General features: G+C 43.8%; 1 protein-coding gene across 2 annotated transcripts; it reads left to right on the top strand.

Annotated features, from left to right (window-relative positions):
* The first annotated feature begins 715 nt into the window (after positions 1 to 715).
* Positions 716 to 25782, top strand: LOC139351117 (ATP-dependent RNA helicase DHX15-like). 2 transcript variants are annotated; one of them, XM_070992819.1, is made up of 14 exons: positions 716 to 1055; positions 3021 to 3363; positions 4608 to 4801; positions 5689 to 5848; positions 7193 to 7411; positions 10873 to 11040; positions 17302 to 17388; positions 17766 to 17915; positions 18401 to 18509; positions 22182 to 22373; positions 23453 to 23575; positions 23653 to 23843; positions 24716 to 24885; positions 25132 to 25782. In XM_070992819.1, the coding sequence occupies exons 1-14, from the start codon at positions 1048 to 1050 to the stop codon at positions 25247 to 25249; spliced, it is 2232 nt and encodes a 743-aa protein (XP_070848920.1). In that variant the 5' UTR covers positions 716 to 1047; the 3' UTR covers positions 25250 to 25782. The 2 variants fall into 2 exon arrangements, with proteins under 2 accessions (XP_070848920.1, XP_070848919.1); XM_070992818.1 differs by lacking the exon at positions 716 to 1055 and adding an exon at positions 1077 to 1240.
* The last annotated feature ends 848 nt before the right edge of the window (positions 25783 to 26630 follow it).

Below are 26630 nucleotides of genomic sequence, written 5' to 3'. Positions count from 1 at the left end.
TCTTTAGCGACAGATTATTCATCACTTTTTAATTGTAAAGGATTTTTAGCTCTTCTAACAGAGCCAAGAAGTACAAATTTTCATGCTCATCACTTTTCCTGGCTGCACCCTCCAGACTGGATGAAGGGTTTGTGCATGTCTGCAAAGTCCTGTAAACTGCAGTCCTAATAAAAAAAAGAAAAGAAAAGAAAAACAAGAACACTTGCAGTAGTTCTGGATGGAAATTTAAAATCTGCCATTTTCACAAAAGATCTTTGATTTTTTTCTTTATTTTTTTTGCAGACAATTCAATATTCCTTTATTCGTCCCTCGAGGGGAAATTCCGAAACTGGCCCATACAGTAGGTATGGTGCTGATGATGAGTGATGGTAGACTTATGGGTGGACTTATGGGTGGATTGATGACAGCAAAATTGGTTGCCAATGTGCCAGTACACATCCTGATGGAGGCAGCCAGAAACAAGCTCTCAAATGAAAGAAAATTAACGAGGAGGGAGAGCAAATTCATTTCATGATCTCATCAGTCATTCAAAATATAATGTGCATTTACTGATTTTATGTGTTTATTGTTGAGGGTTCTTAGGAAGCACCGTTTGTCATATCTATTGTATTTGATGCTATTTTAAGATTTGTAAATAAAATAATGAAGATATGTAGGGAATTAATTTTATTTTATTTATTTATTTATTTATTTTGGGGGGGTGGGGGGTGCATTTAAAGGCTATTTTATTGCAGTTTGTTCCGCCTGTGCTGCAGGGGCTTTGGACTGAAGGGGGCGAGGCAACAGCAGCGTCTGTGTGCGCGCTGCTTGGCGGCCGCTGGCTCATCACCATCCCGACCCGACCGACCGACAGGCAGGCAGGCAGCAGACCTCCCGCATCCTCCCCCGCATCCCCCAACCGCTGCATTGAATCTGCAGGCACTGCGATAGGCTCTCGCGGACTACATCATGTGCGAGTGTCAGTAACGCTGGGACCTTTTCTATGCTACGTGCTCGCTTGGTCTCACAGTAAATCGCGGCTTTTGAAGCATTTTGCAAAGGATAATAATGATGAGGTAAGAGCTTCCGGTCGCCATTTTCCCGGTGTAATAACGGTTTTGGGGGAGAAGAACCTGCATGGAGCGGTTGTATTAGCAGCTAAAGCAGCTGTTTGGACGGATGCCGGTGGCAAGATGTTCAAGCGACATCGTTTAGACTTGGGTGAAGATTATTCATCGAGTAAAAAGAGACCCTCTGATGGGTATGTAACGTTAGCGGTGTCGAAAAGCGTTTGGCCGTTGCAGTGATTTTGCTTGCTGCAGGCTGTTTTGTTGTTGTGCTGCTTGCTAGCTAGCCGTGCTACCGGGAATTTTTTGCAACTTTAGCTGGTAATTTAGCCCTGGCAGGGATGAAAATTCATCGTTGTAATGACAGGACACACAGCCAGCTCCACTGAGTTGCTGTTTGACGGTAAGGTTACGTGATAGTTTTCCAGCAAAGTGGCTAGAGCAAAGTTAGCTAAGTTAGCAAATAGACAGCCACCAGCCATTGCTGATCTGCACGTGGCTAACATGCTAGTCAGTGCTACACTAAGTGCCGTGTCTGAAATGGAAAGGTTAGAAATTTCATGAGACAAAGTCAACGTGTCATGTTGAACTCTTGGTTGTTGTGGTATGTGGCTTTTATAGAACGAAGAAGGAAAGCGGCTTTCAAGGAAACGTACACATAGGACCCCTAGCCGGGCTAATGTTAGCCGTTTAGCGTAATGAGATGCCCTGACAGATGTCACAACCGTGCTCCATCTCCCGAATCAGTGCCAGTCGACTTTTTCTGTGAAGCCAGGGTCTCTGTATGAATATTAAAAGGCGGTGGCCGTGCATGTGGATCCAGACAAGACATGGTAAACCCGTAGAAGTTGAAGGACCTCACGAGGCTGAAGCTCAGGCTAAAGTCACGGAGAGCATCAGGGTCACTGCCCTGGATTTAACATCGCTTTGACCTTACGGGAGGAACAAGCAAAAGATCCCCACCGGGATTTATGAATGTTGCATGCATCATGTGAACGATGAAATCAGCTCTATTAATGTTGAAACAAAAGAGTCTTGCATCATGTGATGTGCAGACTGCAGCTTTCCCACAGTCAAGGACATGGATGCTGGAGATGCGTACATGCAGATGAGCTGTCAGAGATACCAGATGATGCGCCCCTGCTCATGCTCGGCTTGGCTATTGTTGTCAGCTCGTTTATGCTGCACTGTGCAAAACTGAATAGCAATTAGCAAAATACTTAAAATATATATCGATTAGAAATGTAAATAGTTAAGTAAGTCTTAATGTAGATGTGCTGTAGACATATAATGGGTCAATTTAGTAAGACATTACTAGTTATTTTACACTGCTGGATGAAGGTAACATTGCAATTTTTAGCTTACATTAATCCCTATATGGCTGTTTTGGTACTGCTAACACCTTTGTACTGCCACAGAGATACCTGCACACCATTTTCCACATCTGGCCTGTGTGCAGCCAGCTCCACTGCAGTAGTTGGCTGTTAAGCACCTCACTCTAGGGTACCTTTAAAGTCAACATTGTGCTCAGCCTTTTCCAGCTAATGTGGGTGTGGAAAGGGTTCACATTCTGGTCTGAAGCCATTAGATACATCTTTCTGCAATAGCAGAGCAAATGTGCTTGATGTGGATTTTGGACACTTAGTTTATTCATGACCTTTGCGTGCTACATTTGATTGGGCTGTGCTTTTTGCAACCCTGGCATTTTTAAGAAAATGACTTGACACGGGCTGACATTTGTGCACCGTCTGCTTCATGTCGTGCATTTTGTGTTTGGTTTAATCTTGACCATTTCTGGGGGAAACTTAACAAGATTTAGCCTTTTCCAGTGTTTTTGTGTATGTGTATGTGTGTGTGTATGCATTTGTGTAAAGGCCATTCACAGTTATGTTGTGTCTCTGTGGTCAGTTAAATAGGTCAGGTTGTATGGCAGTGCATCAACAGATCTTGACCTCATGCATCTTCTTCTCACAGGCGTGACCGAGACAGAGACCGGGACAGAGACCGAGACCGTGATGAACGGCAGAGGGACCGTGACCGGGATCGAGACCGTGACAGAGACAGAGACAGAGATGTGAAGTCATCCGGGCTGCCTAGCATCCCAGCTGCAGGCATTGGAGGCTTCCTTAAGCAAATGCCTATTCAGCAGCAGATGAACCCCTTCACTAACCTGCCTCACACACCACGCTACTATGAGATCCTGAAGAAGCGGCTGCAGCTGCCTGTCTGGGAGTACAGAGAGCGCTTCACTGAGATCCTGATGTGCAACCAGTCTTTTGTACTGGTGGGAGAGACGGGCTCAGGAAAGACCACACAGGTAAAAGGCAGAATGTTTAGCGTCAGCCCATAAAGATGCAGTAGAGTTGTAATTTGTTGCCAAACTGGCTGCGATGTGTCAGATTGAATAAAAATGATAAAATAAAAATGGAATTTCTTCATATAATTGGTAGAATAACATGGCAAAAAAACCAGGATGCAGTGAACAAATGGTGCATTTTAAATAGTTTCTCTGTGGAGCCGATTCACAGTGTGTGGTTGTTAAGTTTATTTAAAGTTCTTGAAAGCGTTGGGTTGTCTGTTTTTTAAAATTTGCAAGAGAGAAGATTAGAGTAAATCACTGGGTGAGCCTTTGCCTCCTCCTGAGGGGAATATAAACTATCTTCCAAACACTTCTTAAATTAAGTGGTTTAATCTTGTCAGTGCTTTCTGCCTTGATGATGCTGGAAAACATTTGTATTCTCCACATTCAGCATGAATTTCTGAACTCCACAGATGTACATAGCATGCTCACCAAGGTATCATACATTTATGGATCTTTATGGACTGTCATCTGTGCTTATTGTGCTTGAAATGGAGAAAGAAAAAATAATCATTGATGCATTTAAGCTTAATAATTAATGGTATTTTTGGACATTTTAGAGCATGTTTCATGCTGTGTTTAGATAAATTAAAAGAAAATATACATATAAAAGAGGAGGGGAAAATGCAGACTACCTTAGTGTGAGAGTTGTACCACAATTTTCAGGGAAAACCTGTTTCAAAACAAAAAATGCTGCGTTCACTGAATCCAAATGTAGCTTAAAGTTACTGTCATGTCCAAAATGAGGTTGCACACAGGTGTCTACTGAAATAGCAAATGTAATACAATTAATCACACAGAGCTTCTCAACATTCCACCAGGCGTATCCTGATGATTAGGGTTAGGTCCTGTAAGTACTCATAACAGATTTTAAGACTGCCTGCGAAATGTTTATCTCTTTCAAACCTGTCATTGGCATTTTTTTTTGTTCTCTTGATTGGGTGACATTTCAAAGACTGCCCTTTAGAGATGATTCAAATCTTACTGCTCATCTGAACCTCAAACTTAATAGAGTGGAAGTAAGACTCACTTCATTTGGGCCTTTCTTGGCAAGCTGCTTTTGTTTTTAAGCTATAAGCAAAAATGTACCATGAGTGCAAATGCTGACAGGTTTCTTAGTCCTCCATCATCATCTACCTTGCATGCATCTCTCACTTTTTTGCATGTGTCAAGCACAGCCTGACTTGTCTGCTGTCTTCCAGATCCCCCAGTGGTGTGTGGACATGGTACGTTCAGTGCCGGGGCCAAAGAGAGCTGTGGCCTGCACCCAGCCCAGGAGGGTAGCGGCCATGAGCGTCGCCCAGAGGGTCGCTGATGAGATGGATGTCATGCTGGGCCAAGAGGTGGGCTACTCCATCAGGTTCGAGGACTGCAGCTCTGCCAAGACGGTACTCAAGTAAGAAGGCTAGTTAAAAATAATCACCCTGGTTCTCTTTTTATATTTGGTAAACAACCAATCGCAGACCTACAGCTGTATTGAGAGTAGATAATAGATGGAGGCTGTTGGCTTAACAGGAGCCTTGACAATCAATTCAACAGGCGTGGGCTGCTCCAAAAAATAACACAAAACATGTAAAAGCTGATCTGGCCATAATTTGTGCACTTGAATTTTCTCGAGTGCAGTAAACTCAATTTTTTTCTTCTCAGAGATTTAGATGATTAAATTGTCTGAAAGGATAGGTTTGACTCTTTCTTTAAGTTCTGTAGGGTTCGTACAAGATGCATGAACTTCAACTTTGCACTCAGAAATGTAAGCTCTGGAATACCTTGAAAATCAGATATTTTTTAGCTTGGTCCTTGAAAAGTGCTTGAATAAAATTGAGCCTAGGACAGAATAAGTGTGTGCTGAGTAAAAAACTTACTTCTAACAATACATTACATAATCTCTAGTCCGCTTTTAGCAATGAGCTCTAAAGAAGTTAAGTTCAACCTGTATAAAACATTTTGGTCTGTAACCTAAAATAAAAGGTTGTTTTTTTATTATTGTCACTGAGACTGATCATGATCTTAGATCATTGGCTTCATTTATGAATTTGTGCAGCTCTCTTGCAACAGATGGACGGTTGCAGAGAAAACGATTTCATCCCTGAAAATAAAATAGTGCTTGAAAAAGTACTTTAAAGTCCTTGAATTTGTCTTGCCCCTGTTTGTACAAACCCTGCTTCAGCCCATAGCACTTTGAAGGGGGGAATTTCTCCTCATTCCATGAATTCTAAGCAGGGTTTTATTCAGATGATGCCATTGTATGTGATGATAAAGCCTGCGTGTCCTCTGTTCACACAGGTACATGACAGATGGAATGTTGCTGCGGGAGGCCATGAACGATCCTCTCCTGGAGCGCTATGGTGTCATCATCCTGGACGAGGCGCACGAACGCACATTAGCGACCGATATCCTCATGGGGGTCCTGAAGGAGGTGGTCCGCCAGAGGCCTGATCTCAAGGTAAAAACTGTAGAAATACCCTGAGTGTATATCTCAGTATTTATATTTATGGCCTTAGTTTCAGGATTGGGTATTGCCTTTGATAGCAGGTGGATTCATTTTAAAGGTAGCATAAGATCTCTGAAGAGACTATTTCTCTAGCACCTACAGCCACTTTTTATTCTGGAAAATCAAGTCCACCACACTTTTATTTTGTCTTATCTCTAAGCTCTGTATTGAAAGTACCCTTGGCAGTAGTCTGATTTGTTCAACAAATATGTCCCACTTACTGCCTACAAAACACAGTTAAAGCCCTAAATATTACTTCCCCTGAGGATAAATTCAGTAACAGCCAGTGTTAATGTCCCTCTTCTGTCACTCCTCCTTTCTGTCACATTTTTTTCCCTGACACTGTCCCCATGTCTGACAGCTGTGTATCTGTTGAGGAAAAAAAGGGATCCTGAGCTGCTGGGCACAGAAATGCACATTTATTCTGCAGCGCAGCACTATTGGAGGTTGCTCCCTGAGTCAGCCCCATTTTAAACCAATCAACCAGGGGGTAGAACAGCAACTTGTCGGCACGGATGGGAGCGTCCAGGCAGGCAGAAATTTTATAGTCATAGTGTGCCAGACATCATTCTCATAAAGCAGATGGATAATGACTAGTTGTTTGTCAGCGTGGAATCAAAGGTTAGATTGTTGTTCGCCGACTGTTAAATGAGGTCTAGGGTTATTGGGAATGATCATCCACCCACACCCCTCTATCTCCTTCATCCCTATCCCGTACCAAATTTGAAAGTTTAATTTGCCTTGATTAAGAGCAATTATGATGTCTCGCAGAGCGTAAAGCGAAATGCCGAGACACTGGCCCCTGAAAATGTTTGAGATTGAAAATGGGAGACGTGTTTCCCATCAGAATCCTAATGCGCTCGATCTAATGGCTCTGGAGAGAACATTGTGTACCCAACATCAGGAACAAGGACTGTCATAGCTCCGTGTAGGTCAGTGACTTGGAGTGTAATGCCAAGTTCTACACTATGGACACTACGTTGGGTTTATGCCAGTGCCCTCATCCTAAATTCTGATTCAGAGCATTATCCAGCCTGTATAGCTTTTTGCACTCTTCATCTATTCTGTATTTAGTTGCACCCTTATCCAATTAGCATGTGTCCTTATCCCCAATTATCATCAAGCCGTATAAAATGTTAACTCATTCCACACTTGATTGCTCATGCCTGTAATCGCCACAGTCATTTACACTCTGCTGTCTTTACTTTGAGTTTTATCTTTCCTTTCACCTCTTTTTATGAATACATTGTCCCTCACAGACTTTGCTGCTCTGCTCCTGTGCCCTTCTCTGTCCAGGTCATCATCATGAGCGCCACGCTCGATGCCGGTAAGTTCCAGGTGTACTTTGACAGCTGCCCACTGCTCACCATCCCCGGACGCACGCACCCAGTGGAGATTTTCTACACGCCCGAACCGGAGCGGGACTACCTGGAGGCGGCCATCCGCACTGTGATCCAGATCCACATGTGTGAGGGGGATGAAGGGGACGTTCTGCTCTTCCTCACTGGACAAGAGGTACGGCACCATAGGTGACGGTTTGACGGTTTCATGTTGACTTGAAACTACCTTTTAAGGTAAACTACCTTTTGAGAAACCTTCATTAGATATATGTAGGACCTGATTAATTGTTTTTTTAATTTTTGATGAATCATCTAGATTTTGACAGAAAATTCAAATAGCATTCTCCCAGACTAACAGTCCCTAACACAAATATAGTCACAAATACAGAAAAAAGCAGTAAATCCTTCCTCAGAATTATACAAAACTATTAAGCAATTATCAAAATAGTTGGCAATTTAATTTTTAGCCAATCAGCTAATCTGTTCGCTAATCGTTCCAGCGTTAGATACATGTATAATAATAAAGGCAGTAAACTTGTGCAAAGATTTTGTACATATCCAAAGTTAAGAGTATGCATATTAATCTAATTACATAGATGAGTTAGTCACACACAGTGCAATGAGCATGCATGCACTCCTCCGCTCAGATTGATAGATGTTAATGTTTGTGAGTGTGCCTGTCTGGGAACCACCAGGCTTTTTCACAGCGATGGGGGGAAAAAAAAATAGGAGTGACCCAGATTCTGCCCTTCCCACGAATCTCTGAAATTAAGTCATTTATTATTTTTTTCCCTCCCTGCAAATGTTGTCCACTGATGTGTAATGGAGGGCAGGGTTCATGCCCAAAATGATGAATTTGGTCACAGCAGGATGGGGACACGCACATGCACACGCACGCACACGCAGAAAAGCACCAACAAATATTTCAATGTCCTGATCATTGGACAGGAGAAGCCTGTCAGAGCCAACAGTGCCTGTGCAGGTATGATTTCTCTCTCAGCACTCTGATGGTACTGGAGACCATGTGATTGCCTGTGGTTGTAAAAGAGAATGTAACTGGTGTAAACACAACAGAAATTGCTCTGGAGATTTAAGGTACATGTTGGACTCTTTTTGCTGCACAGTACCAATTTTTCATCTGCACAAGGACTCTTTAAAAGCTCACATCTAGTCGTGTCTTTCTGGCCTCCGCGGTCACACAGGTTGTTTATTAGCAGTAATTATTTGTCACTCAACAGCAGCTTGACTGTGGCACTCCACCTACGTCAGTTTTCATTTGCCAAAGCAGGATCAATATGCGGCTTGTTACAAAGGGGATGAATTCACTGGAGGGGCATGGTGTTTGAAGTGGTCTCCACCAAGGGCTAGTAATTGATTTTAGATTTAGTGGTATTCCAGCTGCTCGGATGACCAGAATCACTGATAGTTGCTTCTATGAGTGCGTAGAAAAGTCTGGCATATTTGCAGGCAAGTGTGTGAAGCATTTTTTGCAGTTCGATGTAATTTGTTGATTTATATTCCCCTCCCACCCCCTGCACTGTTGTCAAGCTAAGGCATTACTGAGAGCACTCCCACGGTGAGTTCATTATCACCCCCTCCTAATTGGGTTAAAGAAGTTAATGTGCGGTTGGTCTGACAGAGATGGGTGTTCAAAGGGTGCTGCAGCGCATCCCTCGAGCGCTTCTTAACCTCTTCAGTCTCTCAGCAACTTTGATGTAGACTAATGATTGGGAGGGAGATCCATGGTAAAGCCATAGACTCTTTTTATCTGACTGTTTAATTTATATCAGACGAAAGCAAAACGCACAGGACCCTCTTCCTCCCTCTTCGCTTTTCTGTGAGATATTTTGCTTCCACAAACAAATAGAACTGAAGCACCAACTCCAAACAAGAAAGTCGAAACTTATCACAGCTGTTGAGCAAAGATAAGTCCTAATATTTAAGCTTCCCCCTCAGCAGCTAACATCAAAACATGGGGATTGGCAGGGGGGTTGTTTGCTAGTCAAGAGGAGTGCCTAAATGTGCCGGTTATTAGCTTGGCTAGAGATTGTTGCTTCTGGGGTCACAGGGAGAGCTGGTGGACAGGTTCCCAACACTGGCCAACTGCCCCTACGTGTACACACACACACACACACACACACACACACACACACACACACACACACACACACACACTCACACACTCACTCACTCACTCACTCACTCTGTCTTGATGTCCCTGAGGGATACACAGCCAGCTTGCTTCCAGCACTTTGGCAAAGAGGTCCATTTTTTTCTCCATGGCAGCTGCTGCATCCAGAGGCTTGATAGGCTATTAATACCCAGGCTAATTTTACCAATCCATTCAGATTTACCATTTTCCACTTGTCAGTGTGTTGATTAAGAGGCACATGGCCATCAGCAGGGTTTGACTTAATGCGATGAACAAGGGGACAAACAGGGCTAATAACACACTTGCAGTCCAGAAGGAACACCGGAAACGTCACCGAGGTGCTCTCGCATGTCAAGGCGAGTGTTACCGGATTCACACAGTGGTACAAATTAAGTCAGTTTTGGTTACGCTTTAAGTAATTTAAGCATAGCATGCTTTTAGAAAGGGAACAAAAATGTCTGAGAAGTTTTATGGGTTGTTTTGTTGGTCTGCAAAATAATAAGAATGCAATGAAGAGCTCTGGTGAATCTCATTGTGTGTCTATGAGCACCTAGTAAAATAATTTGGGGAGCCCGAGTTCCTGTTCATCAGTTCCCTGTGACTCCTCTCTTTGCTGCATTGCTCCCATGGGCCTGCAGGTGGTGCAACAGTATAGGCTGTAATGTGACATGTAGTAACTGCTGCTTCATGAGGATTAAATGATTGTTGTTAGCAAAACAAAGAAAATTGTCCGAAACAGTGGGGAGTCGTGTAGAAATGAAAAGCTGTTATATGTTGTTTTAGGCCATACTGCTTAAAACTTTCAAGTATGATCATTAAACATGTGTATGTGTCTATTGGGGGAAGAAAAAAAAGTCTTTATGTTAATGAGTTATAAGCAGGGGGTGCGTGTGGAATATCTATGTATTTAGTACATTTAATAGTGTATTGCAAAAGGCCTTTAGAGAATAGGCCCGAGCCCTGTGCTCACTATCATGCTTTCTTATTCCTGGCGCTGCTCAGGTCCTCTGTCTGTCTGCCAGCCCACCGGCTCTAGAACGTTCAGCTTCACTAAACTGATCTGCCATGATTTGCCGCTGGTTATGCATCAGTGCTGCAGTCTCATCTCACATTCCCCTCTACAATACTGCACTGTGGAATAATGAACCCTGTTTGAGTCTGTCTGGCTCAGTGTGTGTGTGCGCCTCTCTGAGCACGCGCGTACATGTTTTCCATGATTGCTGCATTTGACAACAGAGCCACGGGGAGCTCGGCAAAGCATACTGCAGTCCAGGTTTAATTTCCTCCGTCAGATGGAGTGATAGTTAGAACAAATGTACTGTAGCAGGGAACCACGGTTTCCCCTGGCCACCTCCCCTCGCCTTTCCCCATCAACCAGATTTGACGCCATTGTTTGTCCAGGTGTTGTTCAGAACCTGTTTGATTTTGCCGTTTTGCAAGCTCAGGCAACGCCCGGATTCATTGTTGCGCTTTCCCTCTTTCAGGAAATTGATGAAGCCTGCAAGCGAATCAAGAGGGAGGTCGACGACCTGGGTCCCGAAGTCGGCGACATCAAAATCATCCCACTGTACTCCACGTTGCCTCCACAGCAGCAGCAGAGGATCTTCGAGCCACCCCCACCCAATAAACCAAATGGTGCCATTGGAAGGAAGGTATAACTGCCTTGTTGCGACAAAAACACACAGAGGGAGGAGGTTGATGTTGGGAGTTTGAGGGAGAGGGGAAGTGAATGGAGTTGATGTAGAAAGGCCAGATGGGGAATAAGGTGGGTAAAGGAGGAGAGCTGGAAGGTAGGGACTGAAACTTTTTTTTCCCCCTTTCTCAGCTTTAGCGCAGAACTGACTCACACAACATATGCTGCTTTTGTCAGCATGCGATTCTCTGCTCTAAATTATAACTGGGGTATTACTCACGCCCTCTGAGCCTGAGGAAAGTACTGCATTCTCAGTCATTTTTATCTTTTCACCACATTTGCACAGGCCCTGCTCCTCACAGGCCCAAGACCTCAGCTGTCTGCAACCATGTGAAAGGTGCACGTCTATACGAGCTGATCAGAAATAAGACAAGTCGTCCTCTTCCTGAATCACTTAATCTCAAAGGAGTGGATGATCCTCTTATTGATACAGACACAGAGACAATTCCTCTCTTTTGTGTGACAGTTTCTATTCAGACGGGCTCATCACCAGAGTAGCAGCACCACCTGCGCTGCCACACTGTTGGCCAGGGATCTGACAGAATATCAGAATATCATCGCTGCCAGTGAATGAGCAAACATTCACCCCCAGCATCTGATAGGGGACAATGTTGATGAATGACTCATTGCTACAACCCCTCTAATTGAGGCAGATCAGGCTGACATATGAGCAGCGAAAATATTTATGGGCTGTCAAAGTTAAACACGTTCCGATACTTTAAAACCACTCAATTCAAGCGGGATTTTGGGAATATTAGGATTCCTCGCAATGTGAGTTACAGGTCATGAAAAGCACGGCACGGGCTGAGGGTTAACCACAAGGTTTGGATGCAGCATTACAGCACCATCTTTCTTGGCTATGTTGAATTTTATAGTTTCATGTCTTACAGCTTTCTGTTTGAATTCTGGGTGCATGTGTGTGTATTTGTGTGTGTGTGTGTGTGTTGCTCAGGCTTAAGAGACTCAGCATTCGTCGTAGTTTGATCAGCCAGTGTTTGATAAGATCTTTTTCTGAAGTTCAAATGTCAGTACAAGTGTTTGCTTCTCCTGGTTAAAGGGATGTTGACGTGAAACCGGGCCATGGTTGCATGGACGGCTTTAAAGTGTTACATACATTACTCTTGCAATGCCACGTCTTTGGCCCTGACTGACTGGCAGTGGGCTTGCTGAATAACATCGGTTCCCTCCTCTCTGAACACCTTGCAGCAACTTCCCCCTGATTCCCATGAGTTTCGTTAATAGATGAAATGAAGTGAATGGAGTGACACTGTGACCTCTGAACTCTCAACCGAGCAGCTGCTTTTATCTTCGGAACAGCACGGCCGATGCCCCTCCTTTTTTCCGTGAGATAATTTGTCAGGTGCTCGATGAGTTGGTGGTATCTAGGGCTGCCGTGCTTGAAGTGAACGTGCTTCTCCTCCATGACTGACTTGAGCGACTGATCGAGTGAAAAATGCAGAGATGTCATCCAAGCCAGCCCAAGAGGAAGTAGTGAAAAAGAATTAAGGTTCGCCACGTCTGCCGCTCTGCATGCTAATGACTGCATTAGGCACCCCTCAATTAACATAAAGCACTAGCTCGTCATTGCTCCATTTCTCCAGGAAAGCCACTGATCGTCTATTTTTGAACAGTTTAATCATTTAGAGCCAAGGCAGCAATTGACTAATTACAAACAAAGATGATAATCTCACTTTGCTTTCCAGCGTCTCAAAGACAAATGTGCTGTGATGAGTGTTCGGTTTGCTTTTAGCATTGTCACGTTTGGAACATTCCCTCAAATGCCACCCGTGATTGGGCCACATATCCATTTCAATGAGCTTTGAATGTGGGTGTGTCAATGCTGCTCGAGGCACGTTCTCCTTTTCCCCAGTCGGGAGGGGAGGCTTTATTTGTCAACAAGGCTGTGTTTCCCCACCAGGGAATGTGAAAGATGGCCCGTGTTAGCCATAGTACTTGCTCTCCTGCAGGTAATAACCCAGAAATAACATGCAGAGATGATGCTCTAATGATATTACTGATGAAGAAGCCAAGATTATCCAGTGCAGCAACAGACTGGAAGGAGCCAGCCTATGTTCAGTGTAATGGCCCTAGCCCGGATAATCCTTCAGAATCAATGCAGTCAATGAGGCCACCCATATGATCATGAAATGTGAGAGGGTGTCATGTGTGGCATCTGCTGGAGCACTGACTGTGTCCCAGCATGCAAGACAACCTCACCTAGTCCAGTATGCTTTGAAGCATTCCATGCCTTTCATTCCCTGCCGAGACGTTGGTTGCTGGCATATAGTGTCTGTCATGAGACACTGTCTGATAGCCTGGTCTCTCTTTTTTTTTTGGCCAGCCACTTTAATTTCAGACTGCCACACTGTGTCTAATTGGTTTCTTAAAGATGTGATTCCTCTGTACCTTTGCGCCACCGATGGCCCTTTTTCACCACAGGAACTTAACAATCTGTTACCTGGGGCTTCCCATAACTTCAACTTCTCGGAACATTGTGAGTCTTAGTATGAGATCTTTCCTTGGATTTTCCCTGTATTTTACATTCTGGGACATTTTGGATATATATGCAATTAAAAAGCAAAAGCAGGACAAACTGAATTCATTTTATTTGCTGTTTGATTTTGTTCCTAATATGAAAATGTACCTTTGAACCAAGCTGTTGGTCTTCGTGTAACCCCACAAAGCTAGCTGTTACGTAGACAGCCTATATAATCTTCAGTTGTCTATCAAAATTAAGCATCTCAAATTTTTCATGGAGTGCTCATGTCAATCAGAACTAGACAGCCATTCATCCAAGAAATACATGAATAACAATGCAACCATTTGCCAGATACTGCTGTCTGATCAGCTTCATACGGGCATTTATTGCCATTTCTTCATTACTCTGCTTGAATACTAAAGGGAATGTGTCTTACGACAGGTGAATTACCCGAGGTCGAGGGCTCAGTAAGGGGGGGGGGGGGGCTCCCTGGCATTAATAACTAAACAGTCAGGCATTCTCATGCTGGAGAGAAATCCTCGCTTAAAAGGTGGGATTTAAAAGTCTGTAAGGCTCGCAGCTTGAAGACAGCTGAAGAGGCACAGTTACAAAGGAAGTGTGTCAAGTGTGCAAAATTACTTCTGTGGACCTGTGTGAGCAAAGACTGCTGAGAATGGTTTGGTTTTGTGCTTGGCATTTTATCATGAGGACTACCAAGAAAGCAGATGGCTACTGCCAAATGACTGCTCAGGTCAGCATACAGCTTGTTCCTGTCTTGGTAGATGTTAAGCAAGTGAGCAAGGAAAAGGTTTTGAACTGTGGAGAGGCATTTCTCCACACACCCACACGTATATTAAGCTATGGCACTGGAGTGGCAGTTGCCAGTAGAGTGGGCTATGACCCGGCCACCACAGTCTCAAGTGCTATGATGAATCTAAAGGGTTCAGTGTGTTTCAGCTGTTATATAAGGATAACTCATCCTAGCGGCGGTCAAGGTTCGCGTGAGTGCAGCTGCAAATCTGTCTCCCTCTCCTCCCTCTGTTTGTGTATATGCTGAAAGCAAGAGACCCATAGGATGTTGTGACTCATTTGATTTATTATTATTATTATTATTATTATTATTATTTGCTCTGAATCAGCTGTCATTTCTCATACGCAGCCTTGCTATAGGGAATAATTGTAACAGAAAAGGATGTGAGACTGGGAAAAGGTGCAGGTTCACCGTTTCCCCGCTTTCCCTATTCTCAGAAACTCGTCAGCTTTTCTTTTCACTTGTTGTTTCTCACCTACCTGACCAAGGACGGTTAACAATGACACCTGCCCTGGTGTTTAAATCAACTTCCATGCCACCGTGGCGTGACAGTGGTATCGTTAGCTCGATGCTAACACATAATGGGAATTATCATTAACTCACTAACTCATGACTCCTGATATACGCTCTCTACAAGTTTGTGAATCATCTTTTTCTTATGATCTACTGTTAAAAAAACAAACTAAAAGTCATAATATGGAATCACAGTTCATGCAGAATTGAAATACTTAAGAATCGTAATATATATTGAATCAGCACTATTGCAGTATCGTGATAGTCAAATCAGGAGATAATAGGTTAATTATTAAATGTAATGTGATTCATTTTCGGGTTTCAACAGCATTTATTTGGCAGAAAACCCAAAGTATATTATATAAGTACAACAGTCAGTATCCCACAGGGCATGTCTATGAAGTACATTTACATATGGCAGCAGCAGCAGCAGACACACACACCGACACGGCACTCAGCAGAGGGGGTTTTCCTTTAACAACAAAACCCGCTGAGCTCACGTTGCACTGTGACATGAAGAGATAACGTTAAGTCTGACTTTGTGAGACTACACAGAAACTAAGGTGAAGGAACAGCTTTCCCATATCCAAGCTACTACTCTGGTTATTTAATTGGCTTCAAATCAGGCTTAACGTTCACACAGTTTCTCTTCACTGTCCCTCAATATTAAATAACGCTCCAGCGTGTGGTTCTACAATAGATGCTACTTAACATGCTAACACCAAATTCAACAGGCTAACCAGCAACATAAACATTAAAGCAACATAAAAATGACTAAACTTATAGGCTCTAAGCTGAGGCGGCTTCTGCAGAGAATCTTTGGTTGTGCAAACCAGCTGTTGCATCAGCTGTCTGGTGGCTGGTCTCAGACAGTCTTGCAGGCGAAGAAGCTGGATGTAGGGGTCCTGGACTGGTGTGGTCTGTGGTTGTGAGGCCAGTTGGACGTACTGCCAAATTGTCACAAATGACATTGGCAACGGGTTATAGTCATGAAATGAACATTCAGTTCATGGGCAACAGCACTGGTGGACATTCCTCTACTCAGCATGCCAATTGCATGCTCCCCGAAAACCTGCGACATCTGTGGCTTTGTGTCGTGTGATAAAACTGCTCATTTTAGTGTGGCCTTTCATTGTGATCAGCCCAAGGCACACATGTGCAATAATCATGCTGTTCAATCAGATGATCTTGATGTGGCCCACCTGTCAGGTGGATAGATTATCTTGGCAAAGGAGAAGTTGTCACTGACATATTGAATGAATAAATTGCAATAAAAATGAAATAAGCCTTTCATGTGCAAACAAAAGATAATAGATCTTTTATTTCAACTCATGAAAAGTTAGCTAGTCTGACACTATCACACTTTCCCAGTGGGCAGTGTTTTTTGAAGTGTTTCAGACTGAACCGAACAGGAACATTTGCAGTGTCCTTCGCCACTGGATGTGTTTGAGGCACAGCTTTGGAGGAGCCAGCGTTGCGTGGCACACGGCAAGAGCCAATCGGCGACAATAAGCCACGCGCAGTTGGCATGTCCGCAGACAGCAGCGTTCCAAATTTCTGGAGATGCGCTGGATTCACATGAAATATCTACAGCAGCCGTCATTCGGAGGGAAGAAAAGCTGCTCGGATGTAATATGTTGCACAACTCTGAATGTGTTAAAAAGCAGACCACCGAAGAGAAACCATTACATCAACTATTTCCTGTGATTATGAAAAACTCCGGGAAGAACTTTGCAAGAGAGAGAAGCTGACATCTCGACAAAACCAGCGGCATGTTGAGGGCAGTCGGCCAGAACCCCCAGCCTCACGCACACGCGTACACATAACGCAGAAAGGCCAGAGGTAATGCATTTGGATGGGACACGGAGCACCGAGCCAGCTCTCTCCACAAATACGTTGAAAGCACATTGGACTTGATTGCAGAAACTGTTGCGGTACTCCCCTGTTGGGTTGCATTAGACAGCATGTGTACAGTGCACTAAAGTGACAGCTCTACAAGCTTCTTCAGTCAACTGGCTCACATCAGGGAATAGTTTTCAAGTTAAAGCAAAGCTGATATCTACGCTTGTTTGTCTCTCCTCTTACTCGTGCTTAAGAATTACTGTGATTTCTGAGCTGCTCCACTGTAGGAAAGCACTGCACTTTTTGATTGTACAAAAGCTCTTTTGAATACTCAAATGACAATCAGAGTGCATGCAGTTCTGCACTTTATTTTTTAATATTTCAACAGAAGAAAGTATCTTTTCTTGAAATGTACCAGTTGTTGAGTTCTCTGTATTTGAATGCTAGCATGTTCACATTGATTTGCTAAATAACTGATGACCATATGCAAAATAAACTGACACTAGAGCTCTCGTCAGTCCCTCTAGACACCCTGGGTGGATCATTTCTTAACCCATCTGTTCTCATTTCCACAGGTTGTCGTGTCAACAAACATTGCCGAGACGTCCCTGACCATCGATGGCGTGGTGTTTGTAATTGATCCCGGATTTGCCAAGCAAAAGGTTAGCTTCCCCCTTCTCCCCCACTGCCCCCATCTTCACCCACCGCTCTCTATCTGCTGCGATCATCTGTGTCTGTTGCCTGAGAATCCCCAGATAAACACAGCAGTGCACACCTGACAACGGCAATGATGGAAAAGCCAGTTATTTATTCCTCTGACATTTCACCAGCCTGGAGCCAAGTCATACGCATGACGCAAAAGAAGATTATATATGCGCTATGGCAAATTGTGTTTATATGTTATGGGACATTTTGTGCTTGTATATATAGTATATTGTGGGTGTTAGCTTGTGTTTAGGTACTTTTTTATGTCTGCCCCCCTAAAAATAAATCTACATCATCATAATATGAGCTTTTTTTTCCACCCCTTTCCTATCAGGTCTATAACCCACGCATCAGAGTGGAATCCCTCTTGGTAACAGCCATCAGCAAGGCCTCAGCCCAGCAGAGGGCAGGTCGTGCCGGACGGACGCGGCCAGGAAAGTGTTTCCGCCTTTACACAGAGAAAGCTTACAAGACAGAAATGCAGGTAAGAAACATGGCTTTCTGAAAACGGTTCGAAATTCTGCGAGCTGTTTGATTCTCCCATTCTTCAGTGCCACAAGCACTTTATATTCCCCCAAAGCAGCGCCCGAGCCGGAAAAGCGCTCTATTATGCAATATTTGCTCTTTGAACTCCATGATTCCCAGTTCAACAGAATTGTAATTCTAAGAGCCTGGTGCTAAACCACACTGCTTCCACCCTTCCTCCTAACCTGTGTTAACGAAACAGCCACCTTGTGACAAATGAACCTGCGGAGGCCCAGTTCTCCACTTTAACAGGCTAATTCTTTCATGTCACGCTGAGTGGCAAAGGGAATTTTTTAAACAAGTTAAATAGCCCTTCAAATGCCCTAGACTCCCAGTCTCTGTTCAAGTTGACATATGAGCGACGCATGAGGAGATAATAAGCACCCTGACTAATTCATTTTGAAATGTTCCTTGGGTTTCTCTTGTACCTCTTCACGGGCGCAGGACAACACATATCCAGAGATTCTGAGGTCTAATCTGGGCTCTGTGGTGCTGCAGCTGAAGAAGCTTGGTATTGACGACCTGGTGCACTTTGACTTCATGGATCCACCAGGTTAGTAGGAAGAAGATACTATTTATTTTTTATTTTTTTGGCTCATAAAGACACACACAAGGACACAAAGTATGAATTTTTACATGGCAAAACTTTTAGAAACCTAAAGATGGAAGATTTTCATGAAATCAAACCCCATTCTTGATGTTATTTATGGTGGGCCCTTCAATGTATTTACATTCTGTCATTACTTCGGTGTATACTTTTCATTGATGGTGGCGGGGTACACCGTTTACTCAATGGATTCAAATTGCCTTCACGCACACAAGGGATATTTTATTTTCAATTAACTATTAGTTCGGCGTGCAGCATTAAGTCACATTATGTTTCCTCTCATTAAAACTGCGTTTTGTTTGGCTGCACTGTAAACAGATACACCGGTTAGCCCTCTGTTGCATTTCCAACAAATACCCACTTCACAAGTGTTTCTGTAGTTGTATAGCTAACAGCACTAGCCAAAAAAAAAAAGATATCTGAAACTTCAATATCAAGTAATATAGAGATGTTGATTTTGATCAGTGCCATTTGAATCGGTACAAATGCACTTACAAACTGCTCTAAAATCTGCATTTAGTTGAACTGTGGTTGTTTCATGTACAATATCAAATCTGGGTTGCCTGTGTCACTTGGGAGCTTGGGAAAAAAAAACAACAAAGCCAAGATAAAATGATCCTGGCAGATATCAAAATGCTGCAAACTGAGTGTTTGGAGATTTGAGTGTAAGTGCTCTGACAGACATGGGCTCCACACCAGTGCTATGCAGTTTTTATGAGCAGTCTACTTAAAGTTAAGATTATTGGTGTTCAAAGTGAGAGGGGGGAAAGAGAGTGATGTGTGGAGTTAGTGCTCTGGCTGATCAGTCAATTTCTGTTTCTGTCTCTGCATTTCTTATTTCTTGTTCGTCTGAATCACGCTGGATCTAGGCCAACAAACAGGCCGAGTCTCATTGAGGCTCCAAGTTATGGCATCCTCTGCGAGAGTGTGTGTTCCCATGTCTTCCCGAAGAGACCACCCCTCCTTTTCCTATCCTTAACCGCCCCCTACCTCCCCCCCTTTTTCACCATAATATAGTTTTCATCTCACCTCTGAGATTAAACCCATCTCTCCCCGTCCACTGTGGCAAACGCCATTTTGAGAGTGAAATTGGTTACATCAATAGCAGCGCTATCACCTTAGCTATTGCCTTCCCTTTATATTCCTCCAGTGAAACGTGACTGACCTCCACCGCCACCCCCACATTTCTCACAAAGCGCAAGGGTAAGCGTCAACATATGGGATTGGCCTTGTCTGCTGAGTCTAACTGGGAACAGTGGGGTGAAGGAAAGGAGGAGGATTACCTTTTATTTATTCGATCCACTCATGGTGGAAGGTTTCTCCTAACTAGCTCCTGAGCACCGCAGAGCTAGTTCAGTGCAATGAATGAAGCCTGCTTTGAGCCTGAGAGAGTTCCGGGAGCTTTATACTATCTAGTTTACAGTGGATCAATTTCGATGTGCTGTGTCAAAGGCTTACCTCAGAGTCAATGGACAGGTCAGAGAGGCGTCTCTGCAGAGTCAAGAGAAAGAGGTTGAAATAATTAGTTTTGAGACGTTAAGGGTTATATTTGTTGCTCTGGCAGCTTTATTAATCTGTTTTGGATATGTTTAAAATCCCAAATGGGTGGACAGGTGACTAATCTTGCAATTTTCATGGTCAAAAACTCCCTGGTTTGAGGTTACGGTGTGTATTGTGGTAATGCTAGGCCAACATAGATTTTCCAGTTGTTTCTTGATGTTTAAATTTCAAGTCCAGTCAGTTTGTGTTACGGCGTTGTCTCCCTGATTATCAACAACAATCAGCCCCGAAAGCCCATGTTTTTCCCATTTGAGCTCGTCCACACCTCAATGGGAGCCTTGATTTTCCTTTTTTACTGCGAAATGCTCAAATACCTACTTCATTTCTCTCTTTTCCCTCCTCGCTCCTCGCTCACTAAACACAGGAGCGACGGTACGAGCCAGCCAACCAAATGGAAAATCCAAAAGAAATCAGTAGCGATTTACACAAGGACTTGGCTGGGTGGGATTCATTTGCCTTGTGACATTTCCAAAGAAGTACCTTTCAAAGCCAATGTGGTTTAATGTACCTTTAGCCTTTCGTCTCATTGATTTGGCCCTTGGTTAATATATCGGATTCTTGTGTGTTGAGGCAGTCAATACTTACTTTCTGATGAGCCGCGTTGTATATAGATTGAATTTCCACACTGGTTCATCATGCTAGCAGGACTTGGAAATCAGATTTTCACCTTTTGTTTAGCCCCACACAAGTCACTGCTGTGTGGTAAGTAATTTGGCCCGCGCTCACTTTGTGTAAAAAAGTAGCTTTGATGCCCCAAATCAATATTTGTTAATCATAAAAAAATGCCTCCCTGCTGTTTGAAATTGAATTTTTTTGGGAGCACTTGAGAGAAATGAAAGCGAACGAGCACCGCAGCGAGGGCTTGAAGCTAATTTTCAGTTAACATGCAACTGGTCATTAGGCTCCAGCTCTCGGGAGCCAAAGGTCAATAATTGCATCTGGAGGAAAAATCTTTTAACCAAACGGTGGAAGCCTTTTGTGTTGAAGCATTAAGTAGAAAGTTCCCCTGTAATTGCATTCGTTGTTAAGGATTGCCTGAGAGGAGGATGAAAAATGAGCTCTGCCATGATTACTTGTCCGCTAAGTTGCTGTCTAGCGTAACTCCGGCCATCACATATAGAACAGCTGCTCACTTGATTGACCTCATGCTCCCTGCCACCAAACCCCAAAACAGCCTCCCTTTGTTTGTGTCTCTGTCTTCTCTTAACTTGCATTTGTCTTCCTTTAAAGGTCTGAGCTCTTTTCTACTTCATTCTGTCTCTCAGTGTCACATTTGGTTGATCAGGTTGCAGATTTTCCATCAGTTAGAAAATCTAGGTTCTGATATTTAGCTGCATGAATGTGAAAGTTTACACGTTGCATACACTGTGTTTAGGGAATACTTCCATTTCAAAATCATCAAGATTCCCCAGTCTTGAAGCCAATTGAAGACACAAACAGCATTTCATTTTTAAATGCTCGACCAGCCAGATTTCAAAATAAATCTTTAATTTTTCCAGCAAAGTGTGTCAGACCATCCTTGAAATAGTTTGATCCAATGCTAGAGTAGACAAATGTATTATTTAGTGTGACTGTGAAGATTACCTGACAGGGAAGGCCAACCGCGTCGTACAGCTGCACCCTTCCATTACGCTGGACCCTAAACCTAAGTAATAAATAAGACTTCTTCAAATGATAATCTCCATGACCAATTAATCTGCAGATTGTTTTCTTAATGAATCAATTATTTTGTCTGTTATTAATTGAAAATTGTCCATTGTTATGTCCCTGAGCCCAAAATGACTTATTCAGATGTCTTTTTTTATCTGACCAACAATTTCAAACCTCGATATTCACTTAACTACCAAATATGACAAAAAAAACAGCAAGTAGTCGGTGGAGTATGAATCAATCCTGACCCAGGTGTGTGAAAAGGCTCCAAATTGTTCTTCTCAAGTTTTGCTGTGATTGAAAAAATGACAGTTTTGCAAATTGTTCCATCTCCCTCATCTGTGCGTATTTTGCCCATGGGCTTGGAACATCGTTAATGGCCCACCTCTCCCCTTCTGTCTCTCCCAGCCCCAGAGACCCTGATGCGAGCCCTGGAGTTGCTGAACTACCTGGCGGCGCTCAATGACGACGGTGACCTGACGGAGCTGGGCTCCATGATGGCAGAGTTCCCCCTGGACCCCCAGCTGGCCAAGATGGTCATCGCCAGCTGTGAATTCAACTGTTCAAACGAGGTCCTCTCCATCACTGCCATGTTGTCAGGTAATGCTCCGGGCTGGCCCACTGAGTGGGTCTGAGCTGCTACTCTTTCCATTTCCTGTGCTCGTGGACCGTGCTTCAGAAACGACCTACAGAGCAGCTTCTTTATCTTCAAAGTCCCTTAAATGTGTTGGCATTCTTTGACCCCCTGTGTTTATTTTAGTTGTGTGGACATGATGATTTTAACTGCTTAATTGGAGGAGTTTTATCTCATATATTTTAGGCCCTCATCATCAAATTTTGCTTACAGCTTGAACAATAGCTGGACCACAGAAGAAAATCTATGGAGAATAAATGTATACTTACTGAACTTAACTACAAGGCAAGTAGAGGATAAAGTCAGGGGTGTCAGCTATTATTTGTGTGGAAGGGGGAAAATACATGTCTGTACAAAATGTATAGGTGTAGCTGGAGCAGCACCAGTGCGCTACAGCAGTAATTGCACTTTAGGCTTGCCAAAGCAGAATGCTGCTCATTGAGATGAATCTTGGCGCCTTTGAAGGGAGCGCGAGGGTCTTTGAGAGCGGGGAAATGGATTTAACTAGCTGTTTGGACGTGGTGTGCACTTAAAGCAGGTGTTTCAGGACGGCAGGTTTTTGCTGAGTTCATTAGAGTAAGCAGGGAAAGTACACCTGAGGACGGTGCCGCCACAGCAACCAACCGCAGGGCTCAATAAACACAGCTATTCCCCATTAAAGTCACAGTCAAGCAGGTTTGACGTTAAGCAACTCAGTGCAAGTTCACAGAGGGGAGACGACAGACCCGCAGTCCTCTGGGTCAACTCCACTTTTATCTTGCTTCAGTATCAGGTCTGTAAGATAGGATGCTTGTTTGGACCAGCTGTCATATGTCTGCTGTATCTTGTTTAAAGCCATAATGTAGCGCATCAGGATGGAGAACCCCATCTTTCTCCCCTCTTTGACCCTCCTCCTTTCCTTTCCCACCATAAACACCTCACATACAGTGTGCCCTGTGAAGCGCTCTGTGCCTCTCTGTTAGCTGAGGCCTTGTTCCTCTCTGTGGGATTTGCTTAACTTATCCCTATGGGCGGCTGCGTTGGGGCCTATACCAACCTTGTTTAGTCCCACAGTGCTTCGTCCGACCCACGGAGGCTAAGAAGGTGGCCGACGAGTCCAAGATGCGCTTCGCCCACATCGACGGGGACCACATGACGCTGCTCAACGTGTACCACGCCTTTAAACAGAGTGAGCGGCCCTTACATGTACACTTTATAGTGTCACGCCTTTGTTATTTGGCCTTAACCCTGAATTGTCTCACACAGACCACGAGTCTACTCAGTGGTGCTATGACAATTTCGTCAACTACCGCTCGCTGATGTCGGCAGACAACGTACGCCAGCAGTTGTCCAGGATCATGGACCGCTTCAGCCTGCCGCGGCGGAGCACTGAGTTTAGCAGCAGAGACTACTACACCAACATCCGCCGAGCGCTGGTCACTGGTTTCTTCATGCAGGTTGGTTTCTCCTTGTGGCTCTTTGCTCATCAAAGGAAATTGTATTTGTCATATTCAGAGTATCAGCTTTGAACTTGATAACTTTAGCTATGTAGTGCCGCATTTCTTTGTTTTTAACGTCATACATCCCCCCAACCTTTTCCGTTACGTGTGCAGATGCAGTCATTACATCCAGCTCCACTGTTATTCTGATGCTCACCGGTGTTTGCTTTTGTTGAGTTTGGGCATTTGAAAAAGTAGCCTTTTTGTGCATAACCCAATAAGAAACAGCAGAGATAATCACCTTTAAAGTACACACACACACACACACACACACACACACACACACACACAGCTGCTTAGTTTTAAACGCATAAAAAGAAATCAAGTCAATTTGCTCCCCGCTCAAGGAAACAAATGGCATTTTGCAAGAAGCCATTTTCGGGGTTACCTAAAACAAGCAGCCTGACAAGTTGAATTATGGTGTTAATATTTAAATATTTGTCAACATTAACCTTTATCTCGGAGACAAATTTGCGGCTCATGTTGGCGCTTTCACAGCATTTGGATCATGTCTTTGTTGGAAGAGGCCTTTATTGAGACTGATTGCCCGAGTTAATCACAACAACCTCTGCAGCTTTACCAACAAAGTCGGGAAATTCTCTACTGGGAACAAACAAGTTTGTTGTCAATGCCAGGCTGTTGTTGTATCAAATTTAGTTATTTACTTATGAGGTTTTGATGGTTCTGTGTTGTTAAATTACAGACAGAAATTAAATTAAGCACCATTAAAGGGTGTACATGCGTTTCTTTTCCCGGTCTGACTGCCTGAACTGGATTTCAGAGTGTTGGTTACTGGCGGTGACCCTCTTTTCTCTGTGTGGTGCGAACAGGTCGCTCACCTGGAGCGCACAGGCCATTACCTGACGGCGAAGGACAACCAAGTGGTGCAGCTGCACCCCTCCACTGTGCTGGACCACAAGCCGGAGTGGGTGCTTTACAACGAGTTTGTGCTCACCACCAAGAATTACATCCGCACGTGCACCGACATCAAGCCGGAGTGGTACGTTTCAGTGGCAGCCACACGTTTGATCAGAGTGATGTTGATCACCACTGTTTGCACACACTTGTACTGCGGTCAGCCTGCTTCCAGTGTTTCTCTCCCCCTTCTGTGACTTTGTACAATTAAGTATTGCATTTGTTGAGCTTGCGCTGGCAGGCACCACGTGAATATGGAAGAACTGCGTTCTCCCACAAGTAAACACCGAAGACAATTTTTGTGACTAATGTTTACTCGTTTCTTTCCTAGGCTGGTGAAAATTGCCCCGCAGTACTATGAGATGAGTAACTTCCCCCAGTGTGAAGCAAAGAGACAGCTGGAGCGTATCATTGCAAAACTCTCATCCAAGGAATACTCTCAGTACTAAAAAGGTTTGCATGCGCTGCAACGGCATCTTCAGTGTCTGTGCAGAGGAAGATCTTAACTCATTTGAGCTGGGGGGTTTTTTTCCCCCACCAACAACCTCATTTTGTGTAACGTATTTTCATGATTGATCAATTATGTTGCATTACCTTTGAGGGCCACCTCGTGTCATTTTTTTGGTTAAACCAAGGCTTCAGCACGACTAGAAATGCACCGCAAATGAGCGGTTATGAGGAATTTAGCCAATACCCATTTCTGTTTATAGCATGATATTTCATGAAAATTTCATCATTCCTCTTTCAGACATCCATACTAAGTCACAGCTCGGGATTCTTGGCTGCTTCTGCAGCTGAAACGGCATTAGTCCACGAAGCCAAGCTTTTGATCAAGTGTAATTTATACTGTATTTTGATGCAGGCATAGTGTATTGTTATCTTGTCAAGGAGGTGCTAAGAAAGGCACTCTGGTCACATTTCCTGTCACTGTTCAACTTAATAAAAATGACTTTGTAATAAAACATTTTTCCAGTGTCAGCATTAAAATAACAGGATAATCTGTGCATAAAACTTTTCACTTAACCCTCTCTCACAAACACACACACACACACACACACACACACACACACACACACACACACACACACACACACACACACACACACACACACACACACACACACACACACACACAGAGCAATCACGTTTTGACCTGCCAAATCCAGCTCGTTTCCTGGCTCTTCAGGGAAGTTAAATCTTCTTACTGGGATATTGATAGCTTCAGAAACAGTTGGAGTGAGGGAGAATGTTAATTACAAATGTTTCAGAACAAGATCAGTGTGAAATCCCTGCTGTGCTGGAGCCTGTTCTGGCTGTACTGCTTTGTGTCAGCGCCTCTCTAATGTGGAAGGTAAAGCTTGCAGTTTGGGGAAGCTTGAATTCTAAGCACTGCAGTGATGTAAGAAAGACCCAAAATAATGGTCAATGACAGTCAAACCACGACTGTCTTGTCGGGTTAAACTTCAAATGTGGGGTCCGGCACCAGACTTGAAAGAATTCCTGAGCAGCAAAGAAAGTTGGATGGGTTCTGGCAAACTTTCTTGGGAAGCTTTCCCCCCTCATTCTGCGGGTCAACAACTTAAACGAGGCGAGCTGTCGGCGAGTGGCGGAGCATGAATTCCACACAGAGGTTGATAAGTGGGACTCCTCAGAAGACTGTGAAGATGTAGAGAGGGGGTATATCTCTGAAGTCAGGTCAGAAGGTGAGTTCACCTGGTCCTACACCTGCTTACTGCTGCTCAGCAGCCAGCAGTTAATTGTGTGTGTATGTAGAAACCATATTATCGCTAATTTTAGAGCTGAAATGTGCAACTTCATCAAGGTGCACAG

This window comes from Chaetodon trifascialis, chromosome 23 (assembly GCF_039877785.1).
Source record: "Chaetodon trifascialis isolate fChaTrf1 chromosome 23, fChaTrf1.hap1, whole genome shotgun sequence".
Taxonomy (NCBI): domain Eukaryota; kingdom Metazoa; phylum Chordata; class Actinopteri; order Chaetodontiformes; family Chaetodontidae; genus Chaetodon; species Chaetodon trifascialis.
Note: the sequence above shows the minus strand (reverse complement) of the source record. Positions and strands in the feature narration are given on the sequence as shown.

Coding starts and splice junctions, on each gene's coding strand:
- LOC139351117 (XM_070992818.1), top strand. CDS start 1,173: ATGTTCAAGCGACATCGTTTAGACTTGGGTGAAGATTATTCATCGAGT. Junction 5,849..7,192: donor GCCAGAGGCCTGATCTCAAG/GTAAAAACTGTA, acceptor TTCTCTGTCCAG/GTCATCATCATGAGCGCCAC. Junction 23,576..23,652: donor GTACCACGCCTTTAAACAGA/GTGAGCGGCCCT, acceptor TGTCTCACACAG/ACCACGAGTCTACTCAGTGG.